At 37.6% G+C, this 22,507-nt stretch overlaps 4 protein-coding genes across 4 annotated transcripts; 2 read left to right on the top strand and 2 right to left on the bottom strand.

Moving 5' to 3' along the window:
• The first annotated feature begins 3,526 nt into the window (after positions 1 to 3,526).
• LOC139899982 (cation/calcium exchanger 1-like) lies at positions 3,527 to 5,144 on the top strand. Its single transcript, XM_071882803.1, has one exon. It carries the CDS (start codon positions 3,527 to 3,529, stop codon positions 5,129 to 5,131), a length of 1,605 nt encoding a protein of 534 aa, XP_071738904.1. The 3' UTR covers positions 5,132 to 5,144.
• Positions 5,145 to 7,946: 2,802 nt separating this feature from the next.
• LOC139896110 (probable ADP-ribosylation factor GTPase-activating protein AGD6) lies at positions 7,947 to 11,103 on the bottom strand. Its single transcript, XM_071878693.1, has 3 exons — positions 10,080 to 11,103; positions 8,881 to 8,970; positions 7,947 to 8,778 (listed from the first exon to the last, which is right to left on the bottom strand). Exons 1-3 carry the CDS (start codon positions 10,902 to 10,904, stop codon positions 8,269 to 8,271), a joined length of 1,425 nt encoding a protein of 474 aa, XP_071734794.1. The 5' UTR covers positions 10,905 to 11,103; the 3' UTR covers positions 7,947 to 8,268.
• A 677-nt stretch (positions 11,104 to 11,780) lies between these two features.
• On the bottom strand, positions 11,781 to 15,186 carry LOC139896109 (UNC93-like protein 3). Its single transcript, XM_071878692.1, has 10 exons — positions 14,840 to 15,186; positions 13,819 to 13,982; positions 13,631 to 13,694; positions 13,385 to 13,498; positions 13,246 to 13,290; positions 12,871 to 13,121; positions 12,692 to 12,782; positions 12,461 to 12,570; positions 12,238 to 12,361; positions 11,781 to 12,153 (listed from the first exon to the last, which is right to left on the bottom strand). Exons 1-10 carry the CDS (start codon positions 14,984 to 14,986, stop codon positions 11,971 to 11,973), a joined length of 1,293 nt encoding a protein of 430 aa, XP_071734793.1. The 5' UTR covers positions 14,987 to 15,186; the 3' UTR covers positions 11,781 to 11,970.
• A 1,785-nt stretch (positions 15,187 to 16,971) lies between these two features.
• LOC139899981 (uncharacterized) lies at positions 16,972 to 20,805 on the top strand. Its single transcript, XM_071882802.1, has 6 exons — positions 16,972 to 17,122; positions 17,224 to 17,322; positions 17,525 to 18,036; positions 18,097 to 18,880; positions 18,984 to 20,360; positions 20,468 to 20,805. Exons 1-6 carry the CDS (start codon positions 16,972 to 16,974, stop codon positions 20,803 to 20,805), a joined length of 3,261 nt encoding a protein of 1,086 aa, XP_071738903.1.
• Positions 20,806 to 22,507: the final 1,702 nt, after the last annotated feature.

The following is a 22,507-nucleotide window of genomic DNA, read 5'->3' as shown; positions in this document are numbered from 1 at the left end:
CCAAAATCAAGGATTAAGCAAACCCATTTCAAGTTCATGCTAGTTACTCCAAAAACAACAAATCGAGCAAACCAAACATATATTCATGTTAGACTTGAGCCATAGACACTAACTAACACCATTTCAAATCAAAAACACGAATTTAGAGAAATCTAGAGTTTTAGAAATGTTACCCAAACGAGATGAAGTTGGTATCAAATTGTAGAGGATGAAGAGAGGATTCCAAATATGTAATTTGTTTTGTTGTAAGCCTCCTAAATCGAATTTAGATGATGAATGATTGAATTGGGTGTTGTGTGTGTGTGTGTTCTTGCTAGAGAGAAAGAGAGATGAGGGAGATGGATGGAAATGGATGGAGGAGGTGAAGTGGTTGACTAGTTGACCTAGTCACCACTTTGCCCACTTGTCAACTTAAGTCCCTCATGTTTGTAGTCGGGTGCGGGAATTAACCAAACGAATATTTTTAAAACGCTCGAGTAAACGGGTGATATCAAAATTAAATAGCGGGAATATAATGAACGTTACTCACGGAAACTATTAATTTAAATACGAAAGATTATGTTTAAAAAAAAAAGACGGTGTTAAAATTAAATTTAACGGAAAAACGCGGGATGTTACATGGTATTTATAGGAGGTGAGGGTATGGGAGGGGTGTTTAGGCCGTGGGGTTTGGGAGGGGACAAGGGGGACAAACTTTTTGCTTTTTGGTTAATGGTTGTCTAAAGTAGGTGCTTATGTTAGGATCTCATGCAACATTAATGATAATGCTTAACAAAAATGCTAGTATATTCCCTCTAATAAATGGGCATTTGTCTTTCATTATTATGGGTCACTAACTTATTATAGTTGGGCTAATTAAATAGTCCACTAGCTAGTGTAGGGTGGGCTAAGGTCCAACAAGGTAGAAAGTCCAACAAGACCAACTAGTGTGCTCTAGTAAATTACTAAGCGTAATTAAGCATCCAAAAACTCAAGTAATTGTTATTATAAAATAACAATTAGTATTTCGTAGTCATAATATTCCGATTATGACCAAAGTTAAACGTGTACACAGTACGCAGTTCGTTCTAAATGTCAAGTGACACCAACGGTCATAAAGGGTTCCGGGGATCAAGTTAAGTACCCTGCGTACTTAAAGGCACGTTTAAACATATAAACGAAAGTAATCCACATGTAGTAAGATCCCAGAGTATAAACTCGCTCAGTACGCACAAATACACAGTTTCGTGAAAGCACAAAGCACAAAAGCAAGTCGAAAAAGCCGGGTCGTTACAAATTTGTCACTCTCCGTAACAACAGAGACATCATTAGCGCCTTTGGAGTCATTTGCCGAATTAGCTCCACCTGGATAATTAATCCTTACATGCCCAGTCTTCCTGCACCTCCAGCATACCAGATTCTTTCCGGAGTTTTTCTTCCGCCTATCCGAACACAACAGTACCGTACTTTCTGATGACGAGACCCCGTTACCTTACGGTCTTTTCTCCTCGGATAGGAGCTTGCTAGTAATGTCTTCAATCTTAAGTTTCCTTCCCATACATCAAAATAGGTTTCATGTGCTCATAGGATCATGACAAAGATAATATCAGCCTCAAAGCTTTATCTTCATCTTCCACTTTAACTCCAATCGCCTCCAGTTCTGAAACAATACCATTAAGAATACTCAGATGATCTGAAATCTATGAACCCTCATCCATACGCAAAGTATGGAATTGTTTTTTAAGACACAACCGGTTTAAGATGCCCTTGCCCTGGTACAACTGCTTCAACTTATCTCAAAGTTCCTTAGCCGTTGATAACCCGTGCACATCTGCAAGCACATTCTTTGTAAGACACAAACGAATCGCACTTGCCGCCCTCAAATTCATATCATCCCATTCTTCTTCATTGAACTTACTGCTAGAATCACTGCCGAAAATAAAGACGGGTTTACCTTTCAAAGCCTTGTGTAAACCGGATTGAATCAACACCTCCTTGACTTGAACCTGCCACAAGCCAAAATTGATCCTCCCATCAAATTTCTCTACATCAAACCTCATTGGACTAAACATCGACATCGTATCCGTATCCTTAGAACAACACTTTCTCTAATTTTGCCCACGTTTCAACTGGCAGACAGATTTAGTGGTGTGGCGCATATGATCCGTTAAATTGGAAAATCCAACACCCGGTCCATTACAAATTATTGACACCACTTACTCCGAATCAGAAAAATATTGTCTAACTAGATACCCTATACGATCAATAGAACTCATTTCTGATGTGGACGATCCACTCCCGTGGCAACCACAGAGCATACTCCGACTCCTATGACCGAGACCCCCCGTCAAACCTGACGCTCTAAAACCAGTTGTTGAGAAATTACGGCCTCACTAATTCTCAACAAACGCCCAATGAAAAACAATAAAGAAATAAGAATGATCCACAACACAAGAATTTAACGTTGAAACTCTAAAACAGGAGAAAACCACGAGCCTCCAAAGAGAGAAATACACTATATCACATATTGTTACAATTACATAGACAACTCTCTTAAACCAACTACACTCTTCAAAGTATTTAACTAATACAACTCTTAAACAAGGGTGAGAAAGAAAGAAATAATCAAATACTTAAAGTGTTTTGATTGGTGCAAGTTGGAATGAATCACATGAGCTCTTTTTCTAACTAAGTCACCCACCTTCAATTTCATCCTCCCACCGATATGGGACAACATCATTTTATATTCAAAGAGGTTACTCCTCTTTTCTTCAATCCACCAATGTAGGACAGATAACCATATCAAAAATAAACCAACACATATATCACTTTCCAAAGGGTAGAGATACTAGAGAAGTGTATAAAGTTAGAGGGTGCATTCACAAAATAATAATTAGCCTCATGAATGACGTGTATATGTGCAATGTCAATGGCCGAGCCACATTGTTAACACTAGTGACACATGTCACCGATCAATTCGGCTTGCTAGTATTATTCTTTTAAGACTTTTTTTGCTGACACCATTAAAGGTTAATTATGTGTTATTAATCTAATAGTGTTCATGTAATAACTTTGTCCAATTTTAACGCAACACGATACTTTACACTCACTCACTCCAGAGAGTTAAAGTTATAAAGTAAAATTATTGTACAATGTAGCGTATGTCTTATGTATTGTTCATTTGTTTTAAGTTCTCTCATATAACATGATATTGATATTGATTTTAAACATGGTAAAAAGTTATGTTGAATGAATATTTTTGATAGTAATAAAGTGATTAGTCACATTATGTAAACGGGTGAACCGGTGAGCTTTTCTTTGTTCATATTACGTGCAAATATTTTTATATCTATTGTTACGGATAAAATAATTATATATCTTTTGAAAAACTAAAAAAAATAATTCTAACTTCGTCCATGTGCAATATACATCTAGAGTAGGTGGCAATTGTACATACATAATACAAAATGGACTTGTCATTATCATCTATAGGGCCATATATAAATGTTTTTCTTCATCATTCACCAAAACAAATTATCAAATTACAATGGCATCTACTACCAGCATCATTTTACTCATCTCCTTCGTCTTCACATCATCTGCAACCGCCATAACCACTAATTGCCCGGACCACCACAACCACAACTCATCCCACTGCAAATGCACTTACATTAAAACACACCAAAACTGCCACACAAAAGGCTACATTAACTACCTTCAAATCTACTATTGCACCTTATCAACACATCCTCAATTAGGCTTCCTACTTCTACTCATATGGCTTGCAATACTCTTCTATTTACTAACCAACACCGCGTCGTATTACTTTTGTCCCACCGTCGAAAACTTATCCAAAATACTAAACCTCTCCCCTGCTATTGCGGGTACCACTTTGCTTCCTTTAGGAAACGGGTCACCCGATGTTTTCGCTAGCATAATCTCGTTCACTGCCTCGGGTGATGGAGGAGATATCGGGCTTAATAGTATCGTAGGTGGCGCGATATTCGTTTCAACTGTTGTTGTTGGAATCCTAAGTTTGTTAATCACTTATCGTCGAAAATATGTCAAAGTTGATAAACTAAATTTCATTAGAGACGTTGTTTTTCTACTATTTGCTCTCTCAAATCTACTCGTGATCATCATTATTGGCGAAATTAATTTTTGGGCATCGATCGCTTTCGCGTCTACTTACATTGTTTACATTGGTTTAGTCTCTTATATGCATATCATCAGCATAAAGAAAGATGGTAACATAAACGAGACTTACAGGCAAAACGGACAATATTATGATATTAGACTACCGTTATTGGTACAATCTGCTGAAAAAGTTGCACCTAACAAGAAAAAGGTGATTATGTTGATTTTGTTTGTTGTTGGGTTGCCAATTAATTTACCAAGAAGGCTTACAATACCAATGGTAACACAAGAACAATGGTCCAAGCCAATTGGTGTGATTTCAGTGGTGTTAGCCCCAATTATGTTGGCTCTTATTTTTAACACACAACAAGGCAAAATGGGTTTAGAATGTAGCATGGTGATATATGGTGCGGCATTGGTAATTGGGGTTACTTTAGGGACTTGTACATTTGCTTTCACAAGTAGTACTATGGCACCACAAAAGTGTTTATTTTTATGGTATGCAAGTGGGTTTCTAATGAGTGTCATGTGGACATACATTACAGCTGAAGAATTAGTCTCTTTGTTACAATCAATTGGGGTGATTATTGGTTTAAACTCTTCAATTTTAGGGCTCACTGTTCTAGCTTGGGGTAACTCACTTGGTGATTTAACAGCCAATGTTGCTCTGGCAATGCATGATGGGCCCGATGGGGCTCATATTGCCATAGCAGGTTGTTACGCTGGGCCCGTTTTCAATATTTTTGTAGGATTAGGATTTTCATTTGTTATTGCTTGTTGGTTGGATTATCCGGCTCCATTTATTGTCCTGGAGAACCCTTATTTGTGTGAAACCGTAGGTTTCTTGATTTGTGGTTTGTTATGGGCTCTCGTGGTATTGCCGAGTAGAGATATGCAGCTCGATCGAACACTCGGATTGGGTCTTTTAGTCATATACTTATGTTTCATATTCATCAAGATTGCTAGGGTTGTTGGCTTGATCGATGATTCTAGTTCAACCTCATTAGTAAAGTAATAACCTCGTGTTGGTATATTAGTTAATGTTAGGTAATAAAATTGGTTACTACTTTTGCTTTAATGTACATATATTTTGTATTTTAACCATTTATGATGAGCAATCTATAAAATTTGGTGTATGCAAGTTTCAAAAACACTTTTTTTTTTTTTTTTTTTTTTTTTTTTTTTGTGAATCCAATTTTGAAATTATATGACATTAATTCGCTTTAAAGTGATGTTAGGATACATGTAAGACCACCATTAACCCTGACTGTGACGTCAGAGGCAAATGGTGTATTTTTTGATGATGTGGCAAGGTTAGTGTTTGACCTTCGTGAACTTTAATGTCAAGTTTTTGTGTCAAATATTGATGAGGTGACGTGGTAAAATCTGATTGAAAATGGGGTGAGAAAAAATAAATAAATTAAATTAATATATTTAATACTAATTTCTGATTGACTAGTGAAAATGTCAAGCACCCGTCAAATATTCGACTAACGCCCCTTTGTGTCAAACTTTGACGCCCTGTTAATGGCGCCAGGGGCGTCAAAGCCCATTCCACCTCATCTGACGGACAAATCTAACTCATTAATGGTGGTCTAATATGTCAGATTGTCTTCACTGCTGATAAATTGATACCTTAACAATCGTCTAACCAATATGTGCGAAAAAAGAGAGGTTTGATTCAACGTGACATCCTTGGTGTATCATATACTCCGTATTAACCACCTCAAGCATTCGCTCTTTATCATACAAGTAAAACCAAGATACAAAGAAGAAAGATGACATACGTTACTAACATATAATTTCGTTCACATGATTTGACTACTATTTCCATATCAATATTTCAACAGAACACATGGACTTAAGTGAATAAATACGTCGAAGTTGTTAGGCTCTTTTGGTTTGTTCGCTTAATGTTTTGTGGATGATATGACGTGTGACAAAAATAGGGGTTCAATCAACATGTTCGATGTTTAATTGTACAAGTACACCTCTAAACTCCAATTAATTACCTGGTTGGCTAAACTCAACATGTCTTTGTAACACTCATTTGAAGTAGTATGATACGTTTTATAAATGACAAAAGATTATGTCATTTCCAACAATGTGGCAAGTTGATGTTATATACTTATATATGATATGATAGATATAAGAAGAGAATTTGTGTTTTGGGTGCCAACATTCCATTCCATGTATCAAACAAATGTGCATGTCCATCTTGTTAGATGTTTTATCCTTATTTTGGTTTTATATACTGATTGATTGATTTGATTCAAACCAATTTTTAGCAACGTGACTGATAGATATAAGGTGCAAACAACTTGAATGAAATGAAATAGAATTATGGTGCAAACAACTTGAATGAAATGAAGTTAAAATTACATGAAGAGAAAAAATAAATAACAGAAACTAAAGAAGGAAATAGACTAGATAAAATTTTTTTACTCCGGTACATATTACTGTACTTGTTCAGATTGCCTAATTTTAAGGGCTTCTTATGGTGTTTAAACAATAAAAAGACTTTAGTTTGCGGTTCCATTTCATGGGCTAAAGACATGATCGGTACCGTTTCATCACAAAAATCTGATCAGTCAGTTCATCTAAAGGGTAATCCTTCTAGGCGGATTAATGAAGTGGTCAATGATATTTCTATTGGTGTGTCGGAGCCGAATGATGATAACATTACGCTTTGCGGTTAGATTGGATCGATTGAAAAAGGAGAAGGAAAAAAAGAAGGAAAATTTGTTGGTATATAGTAAGGTAGAGTCGAAGTTTGAAAGGACTAAACCGATTTTGATCGGTCGTAGTGGAAGATGTTATTGCGATTGCGAGGACCCCTCGTGGGAAGGTTTCTGTACAGTGTGGTATGTTTTGCATAAAGAAGTTCCAAGAGATTTAATTGGTGATGCAAACCCGAAGGTCAAGGAAGAAGGCGAACAAGGCTTCCACTTCGGATGCTTATAAGCTTAAAGACAACATTGGCGACTTGAATTACGGGGACACTATTCAACACTTGTTTATGGTTCCTCAAGATGGAAGAGATGTAGGTTCATCAGCTATCGGGAGAGGAGGTATGTCCGTAGAGGCTTTGGCAGCTCTCAATGATATAACGACACATTTAGCCGAGGAGAGTGCGTCGAGCGATGGTTCCGCCAATGTATTATCGTACAAGATAGAGAATCGGTCCGAGAAAAATTCTTTGAAATAGACGGCCAATGTTAGATTGAAAAGGGCGGGTACTAGAAGTTGATTGGCGTGTTTTGTCTAGTGTACTTTCATTTGATTTCGTCCTTTTTATTTTCGTGTAATTGTCGGTTTTGTTTGATTAGTAGTTTGTTTTTTTGTTTTCAAGTTGTTAGAGAGGCTCGTTATAGATATTTGCGTGTAGATGTTGCTTTCTAAGTGCAAGCTTCCCCGTTTTCCCCGTCTTTTTGTAATCCCTGTTGAGGGCGTTTTGCTTTGAAAAACGATCTCTTTTCTATATGAGTATTCATTATTGAAAAAAAAAAAAAAAAAAAGACTTAGTGAGTTAATATTATATTTGATCGATGAAGATGATAATGAGTAGAGAATACAAAATTTCTGTATTTGTTAATACCGTATAATTTTTGCCAACAACAGCGCCCTTAAGGTTGTCTTTGACACGCTTATATTGTCCATTTTGATAATTATCATAATAAAATCGACTAGTAACCGCCATATACAATGACTTAATGCATGTTAACAACGGCCTTTAAGACGGTAGTTAACAAAATTCGTTAAAGTGAACAAAAATGAACACTTTAACCATCATATCCTTAGTTTTAGTTGTACTTTATAGATGATTGTCATATAATCTTAAAAATCATCGTTTAAGATGTAAGGAGTCTTACAATAACAGAGTCAGACATGAAAAATATAACGAATTAAGACAATTTATAATTGTTATGAATTAAGCAACGTCGAAAAAATGGATATTGACCTATAAAATTTTCCCCTGCCTGAATATACTAGCTTTTAATTAATGATACATTTGGAGACCTCGTGCATTTGCACCACTTGCACGCCCCCAACTACGGCCCCGTTCACTTCACCCATTGTTCACCGACACATCTTAACTATTACTCCCCTATCAAATTTGATAATAAAAAAAAATGGTGTACATGGCTAACCTTAACGAAAGCCTGCACCAGACCAGTTTCCATCAGACTTTCCAGTATGAGTGGCGGTTTTACTATTAGATGGAGTCTGAAAAAATCCATCAACATCATCTTCCTCATCTTTATCGTCATCCCAGCCTGCCCAACTATCTCCATTATGAGATGATGCATTTCCTGCATCAGACGCATGATTTCTACGCCCATCATTATCCCAATCGTCCCAACCACCAGAACCAACAGAGTTCACATTTTTGCTTGATGAGTTGACCGAGACGCCATTCACACCATTACTAGAATTCCAACCTTTTGATTCCTGATAAAACCCGTTTCCTTGGGTTTGGTTTTTTGGCCAGTCATCATTCTTCAAGGTGGGACTTTCTTTGGTGTACTCTTCAACCTTCTGTGAAGCCAATTGCATTACACCTCTCATTATTCCCCATGTCATTTGTCCAATTTCACTTGTCTTTGCAGTCATGACGTTCACGGTTTCATTCATCTTTTGATCATACCCACCGTCTCTCACCTGTACATGAAAGACGCATCATTCTAATTCTCTAATATTGACAATGTTTGTTTGTTTGTGTGTGTGTGTGTGAGTAAAAATGGGAAAAATTAGAAAATGAACCTTTGTGGTGAAATCATTTGTACCAGCTTGAACCATGCTAGCAGCCGACTGTGCAGCAGATGCAGCAACGAAAGATAACTTACCAAGTCCCTGCAGAAAATGTTTAAGAAAATTAAACAGAGAGCAATATTTTAAAGCTTTCAAGTAATTTCACATGGTCTTCCATTCAATTTCTGGTACTGCAGTCTCAATAATGGAGACCTTTTTTTATCTTGCTTGCTGTTATTGACAGCTGAGTGAGTACAACACGGGCCATTAATCATTTATTGTGCATAGATGGTTAAGCTTATTTGAATGTAGGAATGTAGGAAACTATTATCAGTCATATGCATGAATAACTAACCGATCCAAGTCGATCAATTTAATGGTAGTAGTAAACTTGTCTGTTTCCCTAATCATCTAGGGCCAACTTCTCAAATTACACATCAAATTATCAAACTAAAATCATGACAAAAAGTATATATAGATTTGTATGGTATATCCTGTGTGTAACCTTGTTGACCAGTTTCACGCAGATAGTTGATCTACTTATGTTTCATGACCTCAGTTCTAATTTAAATATGCATAAAAGAACTAACTTATGAATTCAATCTAAGATTGCTATAGCTGTAAATCGAAAAAATAATTACATAGAGGTGTTATCTACATGTCTTCAAAGAGGGTAATATGTGACCGGTTCACCAGGCCAGTCATTGTGCTGATTATATGTCTTTTAAACTTTCTATATTGGGTTAAAAACTATATGTTCAGTTTAAAATATTGTGCATGTTTTCGACTTTTCACAGATTTTTATTTTGCAAAATCAGCTTCCACGTCAGTATAACTAGATCCCAATCAGAGGTTACTAGGTCCCACCTTATCCCCCATTGAATAGATTCGGAATTCTGGGTTATATTTCATAAATAGGACAGCAAGGAAAAAACCACACAAAATGAAGTATGAACAAGTTATGTCATCACAATATGCAATTTTCCCTAAATTCTACATCCATGAATCATGTAAATACAAAAGTCAAACTTTTATCATCATAGAGTCTTTCCAAACTTCAAATGTATTTCTCACTGCAATCTTATTATCACTAAACATAATAGCTAGTTGGGATAGACAACTGATATGCACGATTCACCAAAAAGAGTTTCACAGAACAAGTTAACCAAAACATAAACAATAAAACACAATTAGATATAATACCAACGCACCTGAGTAACCGAGGCAAAAACATCTCCTTGAGAATCATTTCGCGGCATTGTACTAGGCGACGACCCAAATCCAACATATTTCCCACCCTGCGAAGGCGGCAATCCTTCTGGTTTCGACTCATTCTCCGCCATCTTCTTCGCAAAAAAATCCTCCTTTTTAGCCGCAGAAGCAGCCAACTGCGACTGCGAATACAAACTCTGCGTAGATCTTGACCTACTCGGTGCACCACCTCCTACATCACCACTCCTAAAATCCCCAACCGTATTATTCCTCCTCACATTTGATCTATTACTACCTTCATCATCAAAACCACTATTCCCCCAATCATCATCCCACCCTCCATTTCCCTTATTATTACCAACCCTACTCGACCCGCCCAAACCGCCCGAAATTGGCGGTTTCTTATTACTATTACTATTTCCACCGTTTCGAATCAGAGTTTCCTTAACAACCGGTGGATCGCGCCACGGTTTACCATCAGCTAGGGCTTGGATCCGATCACGATACACAGACGCAGCATTTGAATTATACTTAGCAATTATATCTATTTCTTTTGATATACCGTACTGAGATAAAAACTTATTTAAATTTTCATTACCTCCACATTCCATTTTACGAAGCTGGATCTCAGACCATGAATCCATGGTAACGGATCGGACAAACGAGATATGAACACCGAGGCCACGGTGTTTTCCGGAACATTCTAGACACATGAAGATTCCGTACGATACCGACGCCCACTGAGGGTTTTTTTGTGAGCAATCGACGCAGATTCTGTTAGCTGGTTGCGATTGTAGGTCACGCAGACGCCGTGATGCCGCCATTGTAATTGAATTGAATTGTATCACGACGGTGGGATCCGATTGTTAGATGATTAATTTGGATTTGGCGCTTTCAATCGGATCTGCGTGAAGGAAATTGGGAATAATTGAGAGAAATAGAGAGAATGATGCGGTGCCGACAACGTAAAAAATGGATTTGGGGCTGATTGATACAGCGAAATGTGTGTTTGAGAGATAGATATAGAAATGTATCTAACTTAATATTTTAATATTTGTTTCTGTATTTCTAGTTTTCTACGTATATACTAGGAGTATATAGAAACAAAAAATATAAAAAGTAGTATAAGATTAGGATACTTTTATTAACCTACTAATAAACGAGTATTAACATAAACATAAATAAATTACATATTTTCCAAAATATGCATTACTAAAAGGAAATGATTATTACACACTACTTTGTGATCCATGTACACTTTTGTCCCATAAACTTACAGTTATGCTCCTAAAGAGTTGAACTTCTATTATTATTATAAATAAGGGTAAAATAGGTAATTAAGTGTGCATGGATCAAAAAATGGTGTGTAAGAATCACCTCCCAAATTGTCGTGTACGGAGTATTATTATTATATCATTAAACTGTCGTCCATGATTATTGTTTGAAGATTGTGAACGCTTAAAAGTTGGTCCATGTATGGCTTATGATCGTCCATTGCAACTTTTATAGAGCTGAATACAGATGGATTTTATTAGTGTGTGTTGTTTAGAGATGTACAAGTATCGAATAGAACATCACCCAATTTATCCTGTATACTTGCTTGGACAGTTTTACCGATTAGGGCGAAGATATCACCTTGAGCTACTCCGACCCACCTCTGTTTTAAAACGGGTCATCATAGATAAGATAGACGAAAAAAAAAACCCTGAAATAATAAAATTGCTCGAAGGAGAATAACCATTTGCTTACACCACAACAGAATGATACATACCATACCAGCTGAGATCCCATTATCAATTGGAATAAACAGTAGCAACAATCAAACATAGATAAATAACGGCTAAAAGAAGCGACTGAATGAGCAACAAGTTTGTAAACCGTGTAGATGTATCATGTGTGATTTGAGAACACCTTCTCTACTTTGAGCACAAGGAATAAAAATCCAGCTAATGACAGGATCAGTGCAGCTAGCATAATAAATAGCATGGCTTTCAAAGTGACGTATGGGCTCAAGAAGAATACAACTGCAATCGAAGCACTCTGCCATAGTTTCAGTTGCGCAAAAGTTCCTTCCTGTTTACATTGACAATATAATTGACGTTAAAATTATTAACAAAAGAACAAAGAGTTGTTTTAGAAGGAATTTAAGTTAATTACCATGTTATGTTTGAAGAGCATTGCCAGCAAAGCGTTAAGCTGTGTCATGAGAACACCGTCACCAATTCCCCAAATTGCTGCAATGAGAAGTGGGAATACTACACCAAGGACACCAGTTGGTTCGCTACAAAAGATTTGCAGAAAATTGTAGGGATAAATAAGGTACAGATCTAGAGATTTATATTTACTTCTATACAAAGGTTGACTAGAGATGAACGGGAACCTGTAATTTAACAGCCAGATCAATATACCACCCTGAAGAATGGCCCCACCAGATACGATAAACGTGATAGATGTGAGCCCTGATGTAAACCGACCAGCAGCTAGAGAACACTAATACAAGTACCAAATGCAGGCATTGAGTAAACTAAAAGTAAAGATCAAAACTTTAAAATAGTTCCACAGGCAAGGCTAACCCACAAAAACGTTTTGTATATACAGAAAAACTACTTACAATTGCATCGAAAACTCCATATACAGCCATAGCGCCACCAACACCAGATTCACCAAGAGACGGCTGGACATAATACTTTGTAAACTCTGCCCTACAATGATCGATAAAACGCAGGTTTAGTTGAATTGAAATGAAATGAATATTTATAATAGTAGCATCATAAGTTGACTAATCCTTACCACACAAATGCTTGTTGTAGACCAGAAAATGCAATAAGTGGGACAATCAATAAAAGTCTCGTGTCACATAAAGGCGTTACTACTTGCTTCCACAAAGATACTAGGACAGTATAGAAACCTACAGTAGTGTCTCTTTGTCCCTCTGTTTCTTCACCATCCCTTTTTGTTAAAAAGGCCATAAGAACAGTTCCCAACGTCATGCTACCCAGAAACACGGTAAAAAGTAAAGTTGTGCCACTAGTACTTCCTTCCTAAAATAAAATTTAAATCTTTTTATCAGAAAACGCCACTCTGAACTCAAAATAACTTTCTGAAAAAATGGATTAGTTTATTAAGATTTGAGATTCGATATAAGTATTAAATGTAGATGCTTACCTCTCCATCTCTCAACAGAACAAGAGTCAAAAGATTTCCAACTAGCTGAAAATCCGACAGATAATAACATTAGTACAGCCCAAGGTTTGAAACTAAAATGCTAAATGGCTAACTTTATTCATGAACTTTTAAACTGCACCTGATGAGCAGCGAAAATTCCCCAAAACTCTCCATTGAAATGGCCGATTACAGTCCCTTCATGTAACTTGTGATCATTTGCTTGGCTCCGAGCAGTAAGAGTAAGGTATGTACCCTAATATAGAACATGGCGGGGGTATAGTAACTTAGTAAGCAACAATATATTATATATATTACCACTACAAGTTCAACAAAATACTGTATAATCTAGTTAGTGCTTATAATCTTAGAAGTAAAAAATACATACCTCCCCAACCCATAAAATAGCAGCAGCAAACCCAAGGTACAAGGAAGCTGGCACCATTGTATACCTATGAGGGAGGAAGAAGACAATAGCCCCAGTTAAACTTTTGAAAATGTGAAAATGTATAATACTATTTTGATAAAAGACTCAAACCAGATATTTAGTAGCAGAACTGAAAGAATACTAATTACCAGGAAGGTTTCAAATTTGCAGCTATGTACAGCCAATAACCTGTGGTACCAAGCAAGAGAGCATTCTTTGATCCAAGTTTTTGAACCACCGTAGAGGCAAACAACGAAGAAACTGTGAAAGCTGTATACAAAATGCCAAGTGATATCGTTCCCAGATCTCCATCCTGTAATAGCAAAGAGTATCCAATTATCACATATAAGGGAGCATGTAAACATTTGAAACAGTTTAGACTGTACTGTCACGAGAAAAAGAAAAGAAAAAGTTGTATATCAGCGAATGTCATTACACGATGCAAGATGTTTCTCTATGTTATAGAAACTTTTCAAAAAGATACGACTAGATCATGATAAAGACATGATAGTTTGATTCATTTATGATGCTATGTGAGTCCAATACAATATTAACGATGATGCAAAATATACTGATTCTTATATGACACTCGGAGAGTCTAATTCAATGTTACCATGATTGCAAAATCAAAGATAAAAACAGATACGCAGTACTAATAAGCAAATTCCAAACACCACACCACATCAGATAAAAAAAATTTTGTTGTTGTTGTTGTAGATAATCTAGTGAAAGAGTCCACAAATTCAATCACAGCAGACACAAGAGCCCTAGTTAAGGTCAAAGCATCTTATTCAAAACAATTAAACAAACAATTAGCCAACCATATGCAACGTCCTAATTATAACCTCGACTAACAGTAAAATAAATAAGCTATGTAACACATATAAAATGATAAACAATCAATTCCTTATATAATACGGAGTGCATATAGTAACTATTACGGAGTATCATAACGTTCGAAGTCAAACATTATAACTCCACAAAATCAAACTGATACCGATTTGCAGCCAATTAATCCAAACTCATGCTAATTTCATCATAATTTTTAGTTAATTTGACCTAAAACTTATTTACTCTAGTCTCAACAACTACAATGAGTATACATAAAATTAAACACGTTAAACTGAATTAACTAATAATAACTCAATTATGCCCAAATAAATCGCTCACAGTATTCAGTGTACTCTGCAAATTTTGAGCGGCACCATAAGCAAGAAAAATTAACAAAAACGCCCAACTTAGAATATGAATATCTCTGCCATGATTAACAGTTGTTTGAGTTTGATCAACCAGTGGTGATTCTTCATCTGAAGCCATCGACCGGTACAACTAACGATTGATATCCAAATAATGTGTACAGTAAGGTATGAGCATGCACTTACAAAATCATATGCAAATACATATTCTATATATTATCGATTTGTATATATATACAAGTATAGAAGTAGGATTGCCGGCGAAAGGAGGAGTATAATAAAATTATTGATAGTATCGGAAGTATCAACAGAATCTGGCGCGTGTCAGCGTGTGAGAGTAAAAGAGTGAAAATTGGATACTCAGGCCTTTCATTTCAAATTAACATCGTGTTAACATCACCATTTTAACATTAACATTATTATATTATTAAAATTAATTTTTTTTTTTTTTAAATAAAGATTCTTTGACGCAAATAATGGGTAATAAAGTAAGTATTACGGTACTGAATTTACAAATTTTATTAAAATCAAAAAAGAAAATTACTGTTAAACCGGATGTTAAAACGACAATTACCCACATACTAATAACAGCCGAAATCTATGCCCTCCCATTGGTCCACGTCTGCTTTTTTTTACTGCTCACGATTTGCACCCTTTTCGAGCCTTCCCATTGGTCCACGTGTGCAGTTTTTTAGTGCTGAACGGTCCAAGCCGACCGGGAGGGTTGTGCTGAGCGGTCCGAGTCGAAAATATAATTTAAAAAACAGAAAACGAGGGGTTGCTTCATCATGTCTACAAGCAGGTATTGTTGGCCCATACTCTCCATACCTTGGACACCCCGGCTTTAATGAGTAGCATGGTTCTTTGTCTACAACTCTATTTTCTTCTCCAATTCCAACTCTGATTCCAGTTTTCCTATCGCAAGCCAAGCTCCATTTTCTCTCTTCGGTTTACCAGGACAGGTATTTGGTATTCTATTTCATGTTGATAAGTTCAATTTGTATGATTCGAATGCGCATGGTTTACAACCTCGTCAACTTGCTATGTTTATGTTAAATTTTTTTTTAACCTTTTAACTCCCATTGATCCTGCTTTTGGTGATTATGTTTGTGTTTTTTTAACTTCCATCACATGATTTACAACCAGTTCAACTTGCTATGTTTATGTTAATTTTTTTTAAACATTTAGAATTATGGTGTGTGAAATAGTTTGTTGTACTTAACTCCCATTGTTTTTGGTGATCATGTTTGTGTTTTTTTAACTTCCAATGATTCGAATGCATATGGTTTACAACCTCTTCCACTTGCTATGTTTACGTTAATTTTTTTTAACCTTTTCACTCCCATTGATCCTTTTTTTGGTGATCATGTTTGTGCTTTTTTAACTTTCATTGCAGAAATTTTAACCTGTTTAACTTCCATTGCAGAAACCCTGAACAACATCAATTGAAAAAGGCACCATTATGTGCAAATTAGCCTGAATAGTTAACAATTATTGTCTGTGAAATAGTTTGTTGTACTTAACTCCCATTGATCCTGTTTTTGGTGATCATGTTTGTGTTTTTTTAACTTCCATTGCATAAATTGTGAACAACATGAATTAAAAATAGCACCATTATATTGTATGATTCGAATGCACATGGTTTACAACCTCTTCAACTTGCTATGTGTATGTTAATTTTTTTTTAACCTTTTCACTCCCATTGAACCTGTTTTTGGTGATCATGTTTGTGTTTTCTTAACTTCCATTGCAGAAATCCTAATCTGTTTAACTTCCATTGCAGAAACCTTGAACAACATCAATTAAAGAAGGCACCATTTTAGTTAATATAAAATTGTTATTTAGCCCTTCCTACACCTTAGTTTGCCCACAACATATATAGGATTTATTAATTCATATTAACATTTTAAAAAATGCCTTTCTTAAATTCAGGCTCGTGCATTTGCAGATCATTCCAGGTAATTTTTTTTTTTTTTTATTAAATATGTTGTTACCTTGGTCTACGTTGTTCCTTCCATAGTATGTGTTGCCGTTCGTTGATGCAATGCTTCGTCTCTATAGTGTTGTTAATTTTTTTTTGTCTTCATAATTGTGTTGCTGATTATAATGGTGAGAGTTGCGCGAAAAAGAAAAAAAAGGGATGACAAAACAGATGCAACCGATGATGTAGTCTCTGTACACCAAACTACAAGGCGGGGATTCCTGCGCAGGCGTAATTTGGAAGCATCGTCATCGGCAACTTACGATACTACTTTAGGTATGTTTGGGAGTGTTATAAATTTGGGTTCTCTTTTTTAATGTGACTGTTGCCTGTTTTTAGGTCTTATTTGTAAATTTGTAAACTTCCTTTTTTACCAGACGTCGTTGACTCCGGACACGCCCCGCAGTTAGCTGCTCCATTACTTCAACATGGAGTTACATCCATATATAGTTTGTCTGCGCCTTTCGATTCTTCAGGTAATGTATGTTCCTGAATGTATTCATTGGTATTTTTTTGTGTATCTGTGGAAGCTCTTTAACAAGTACTTTTGTCCATATTTTTCCAACATTGTTGTATCTTTGTTATTCTTACCCTGTTGTTTCTTCCTTTTTTTGGTATCTTTAACGCCATATTGCGGTCGCTGTATTTGTTGTCTTAATTGATTTTCCCCTTTTTCAGCTTTCTCTCCTCTGTATCGTGACTACGGTGATAGCACATACGTCTGTAGCCATTGTGGGGCCCTATTTTGGCATGACGAACGTATAAAAAAAACCTTCAAGGACAAAAAGGTCCACTATCATTGTTGCTGTAAAAATGGGCGAGTACGGTTACCGGCTTATGAAGAACCTCCCGGCGCTTTGAAGGAACTTTTAGAAACGCGCGGTTTCATGGATAACGTCCGTGCCTACAATCAGATGTTCAGTATGACCTCTTTCGGCGCGCGCATTGATGAGACCATAAATGACAGCCGGTCTCCATATGTTTTCAAAGTTTCGGAGCAGATTTACCACTGGATTGGTTCCCTAGGCCCTCAACCGGGAACACGTCCACGATTCCTGCAGCTTTACATCTACGAAACAGACACTGGAGTTGAAAACAGAATATCCCATTTTGGTGGCGGGAATTCAAATCGCATCTGTGAAGATATTGTTCGCAGACTTATTGTGTTGCTCGATACGCACAATGAACTTGTAAGGCTGTTCCGGACAGCCAGAGATTAGTGTAATGCTGCTGAGATACCAACTTTCAAGATTCGATTGTTCAGTGTCGCCGGATCAAAGAAACATAGCCTTCCTACTTCTGATGCAATAGGGGCTATTGTCTTTGATACTGGTCCGCGGGCACTTTCGGATTATGATGTAATAATCCACCCAAGGTCTGAGTACCCAAAGCGAGTCAACAAACTTCATCCGTCGTATATGTCGCTACAATTCCCATTGATGTTCTTTTTTGGCGAACCAGGCTTCCATACTGATTTAAAGTTGATTGACGCTCCAGGTTCCACTGGTAGCCGGGTTAGAAAAATGACGATGAATATGTTCTATTGCTACCAGCTTCATGATAGGCTAAATTCTTACAGTCTCATGATGAGGCTCGGGCGGCTCTTTCAGCAGTATGTTGTCACGGTGTATTGCAGTATTGAATTAGATCGGATGGATTACATTAGGAAGAAACAGAAAGACATCAGGAAAGATTACCTCTCGGGTTTGTACGACGCCATTAGCAGGGGTGATCAGACCGGTTCAGATGTCGGCAGTAGAACTATCCTCCCAGCTTCTTTCACTGGCGGTCCCCATTATATGTACAGTCACTATCTTGATGCCCTGGCGATTTGTCGTGTTTTTGGGAATCCACAATTCTTTATCACTTTTACATGCAACGTTAGGTGGCCAGAAATAGCTCGGTATCTGCAACCTTTTCCTCTGCTTACTGCATCAGACCGTGCTGATATTGTCGCAAGAGTTTTCCGCTTCAAAGTCAAACAATTTGTTGCTTTTTTAAAAGACGGGAAACCACTGGGTGACTTTAGAAGAGGTAATTCTACAACATGATTTCCACTTACTTTTGTATTAAGTTGACTCTGCTGTTTACTTCTTTTTTTAATCGATGCTAACGTCATTTTTTCGCGATTTTGCAGTTCTGTATACCATTGAGTTCCAGAAAAGAGGGTTGCCCCATTGTCATACATTGGTGTGGTTGTATTCCTCAGTCTCATCACATATAAGAGAAAGAATAGATGATTACATATCTGCTAAACTTCCTGACCCGAGAACTGACCTCGCTGGTTACGCAGTGGTCTCTGCGACTATGATGCATGGGCCCTGTGGCATTCCCAACTTACGTGCACCGTGCATGGAAGGACCCACTTGCACAAAAAATTTCCCGAAAAAATACAACGAGAAAACCTTCTTTGATGCTGATGGGCGTGCACACTACCGAAGGCGTAATACTGGTGTGTATACAACGCGTTCCGGGGTCCATTTCGATAACAGCTATGTAGTTCCTTACAACAGACTACTTTGTATGACTTTCCAAGCTCATATAAATGTTGAGTGCTGTGGATCAACAACCCTGATCAAATATCTGTTCAAGAACATTTCAAAGGGCACCGACCGCATTGCTGCTCGCATATCCAAATCAGTCGGTAGTAACAGCCGTGCGAGGTCACAGGTCTCTCAACTAGTAGATGAAGTTCAGAATTTTATAGATTCCCGGTTCATTTGCCCGCACGAGGCTTGCTGGCACATTTTTAACTTCCCAATTCATCATCGTGAACCGGCGGTTCAGATCCTGTCTGTCTATTTAGAGAATATGCAGCTTATGAAGCTCCGTGGCAAGCAATCGCTTCAAGAAATTATTGAAAACACGGAAAAGAAGAAAACTACTTTGACTGAGTGGCTATGCTATAACGCCTCTTCTTCAGCTGGAAGGCACCTGGCATATTTGGATTTCCCATCTGAATTTGTTTGGTATCAAGCACAGAAAAGATGGAAACGTAGGGCAAATATTAACAAGTCTTCGATTGGAAGGATGTCATACATACATCCCTCATTCGGAGAGGCTTTTTTCTCAAGAATGCTTTTGTGCCATCAAAAGGGGTGCACAAACTTTGTAGATATTAGAACCGTGAACCAAGTTGAATACCAGACATACCGTTCTCCTTGCGAGGCCGTTGGCCTTCTTGGTGATGATAAAGAATGGACTATAGCACTGGAGGAAGCATTGGCATCCGCCAGTGCTTTTCAGTTGCGGTCGCTTTTTGCACACATCCTGGTGTATTCTGAAGTCTCAAATTCGCTTGCTCTTTGGGAAAAGCACTGGGAAATGATGTCTGAAGACATACCTTTGCGAGCAGCGGCCTCTCTGAAGATGCCGAAGCTGCACATAAATAGAGATGACCTTCATAATTATGTTCTTTATGAGGTTGAAATCCTTCTAAACCAGTGTGGGAAGACACTCAACGACTTTGCATTACCGTCTCTGCCAGATGACCTTCTACTAGATCTTGCAAACCGTTTGATCATGGAGGAGAGAAACTGAGTCATCTAGAATCTAGGATAAATGTGAAGCAGAGGAGAATCTACGAACTGATACGTGATTCTTCCTCGAACAACAGGACAGAGCTTTTGTTCGTTTATGGTCATGGTGGCACCGGTAAGACATTCTTATGGAAGGCCATAATCACTTGTCTAAGGGCCAAGGGAAAGATTGTTCTTGCTGTGGCATCTTCCGGAATCGCATCTTTGTTACTGCCTTCGAGCAGAACTGCTCACTCTCGATTCAAACTCCCTATTGACCTTACCGATGAGTCGATGTGCAACATAAACAAAAACACACAAATGGCGAAACTACTTGAAAGCACAGATCTTATTGTGTGGGACGAGGCACCGATGAATACTAAGCGATGCTTCGAAGCTCTTGATCACAGCCTGCGAGACATTCTTGGTAACAAAAACTAACCATTCAGAGGTAAGTCTATGATTCTCGGTGGTGACTTTAAACAAACATTACCCGTTCATAAAAAAGGAAAGAAATCGACTATAGTCCATTCTTGCATTACATCTTCATATTTGTGGCAGGAATTCAAGGTGTTTGTCCTTACTGAAAATATGCGCTTAATGCAGCCAGGGCTGACGCCCTCGAAAAAGGAGAGAAACACTGCTTTCTCCGCCTGGTTACTGGATATTGGGAATGGCGAGGTTGGTACACGTGATTTGGAAGACCCGGTTAATAGTAGTTGGGTACAAATTCCTGCCACCTACTGTTTTCCAGATGATGAAAATGGGTTGGCCAATCTAATTTCGTTTATCTACCCCCCAGAAACGTTACAGAATCCAAGTGCTGCAGAGTTACAACAAAAAGCTATTGTTTGCCCGAAAAACGATGCAGCAGACACCATAAATAAGATGGTGGTCGATATGGTTGGTGGCCCTGTTACAACCTACGTAAGTTATGATACTGCTACACCGCAAGGGAATGACGGTGGCGAGTTGGAACTATTATATCCAACAGAATACTTGAACACGCTAAATTACCCTGGCCTGCCACCGCACCTGCTCGAACTAAAAATAGGGGTGCCAGCTATTTTGTTGCAGAATATTAGCATCGCAGGCGGCCTCTGTAATGGTACTAGGATGATAGTAACTCAACTCCTAACAAAAGCAGTTGAAGCGGAGATTATCACGGGGACAAGGGTTGGTGAAAAAATCTTCTTCCCGAGGATGAAACTCATCCACAAAGAACCAACATTACCTTATGTTTTAAAAAGGCAGCAGTTCCCATTGAAAGTTTCGTATGCAATGACCATAAATAAGAGTCAGGGCCAGTCGCTCAACAAAATAGGCGTTTATCTACCTAAACCAATTTTTAGCCACGGACAACTTTATGTTGCACTCTCACGGGCTACATCACCAGACGGTTTGAGAATACTGATTAGACAGCATGAAGGCCAACAAGCAAACGTCACGAAAAATATCGTGTACACAGATTTCCTTTCCACAATAGCTAACTTCGATACAACTGTGGTTGCCCATACTATCGATTAAAACAACAAATCCACAGGAACATTATGTATATAGTAAATAGTTTTTTTGGAAATATAATTTTTTTTACTTTTGGGTTTGACAGTATGGCACAGATTACAGCGTTGGCACAACTTGCAGCAGGCGATAGTAATAGGACTATCGCTGCAAGAATTTACCGAAAGTAGGTAACTTACAATTTTCACACTCAAGCACCGAATGGGTACTGCTGCATGCTAATCGATGAGATGGTATTCTTTCATCAACCCTTTAGACCACTATTTTCTGAGCTTCATTTAAAAAGTGTGATTGACATTTTTATGTATAATCCTGCAGAGCTACCCTATGCTAGTCAACATGTGCTATTCTGGCAAGGAATTTTTGGATGAACTGATGAATTTAAATTCAGTGTATATGATAGGTAATTTCTCTTACCACGCAACTACTAGGTGGGAGAAGGTTCTACCCGGACCAACGACCCTTTCTTTTGATAGGAATACAACTTTTGAACTTATGCCTGGGGCATTGTTTCCGGAACACTATTTCCAGTTTGTTTCCTACAATCAGCTCCGTACACGCTTGCCAAACACTACCGTACTTGCTGGTAAGTACACCGCAATAACAAGTAGGCTTAAAAGAA

The sequence above is a fragment of the Rutidosis leptorrhynchoides genome, chromosome 3 (genome assembly GCF_046630445.1).
Source record: "Rutidosis leptorrhynchoides isolate AG116_Rl617_1_P2 chromosome 3, CSIRO_AGI_Rlap_v1, whole genome shotgun sequence".
In the NCBI taxonomy this organism is placed as follows: domain Eukaryota; kingdom Viridiplantae; phylum Streptophyta; class Magnoliopsida; order Asterales; family Asteraceae; genus Rutidosis; species Rutidosis leptorrhynchoides.
The sequence above is the reverse complement of the archived record's forward strand: the minus strand, read 5'-3'. Positions and strand labels throughout refer to the sequence as shown.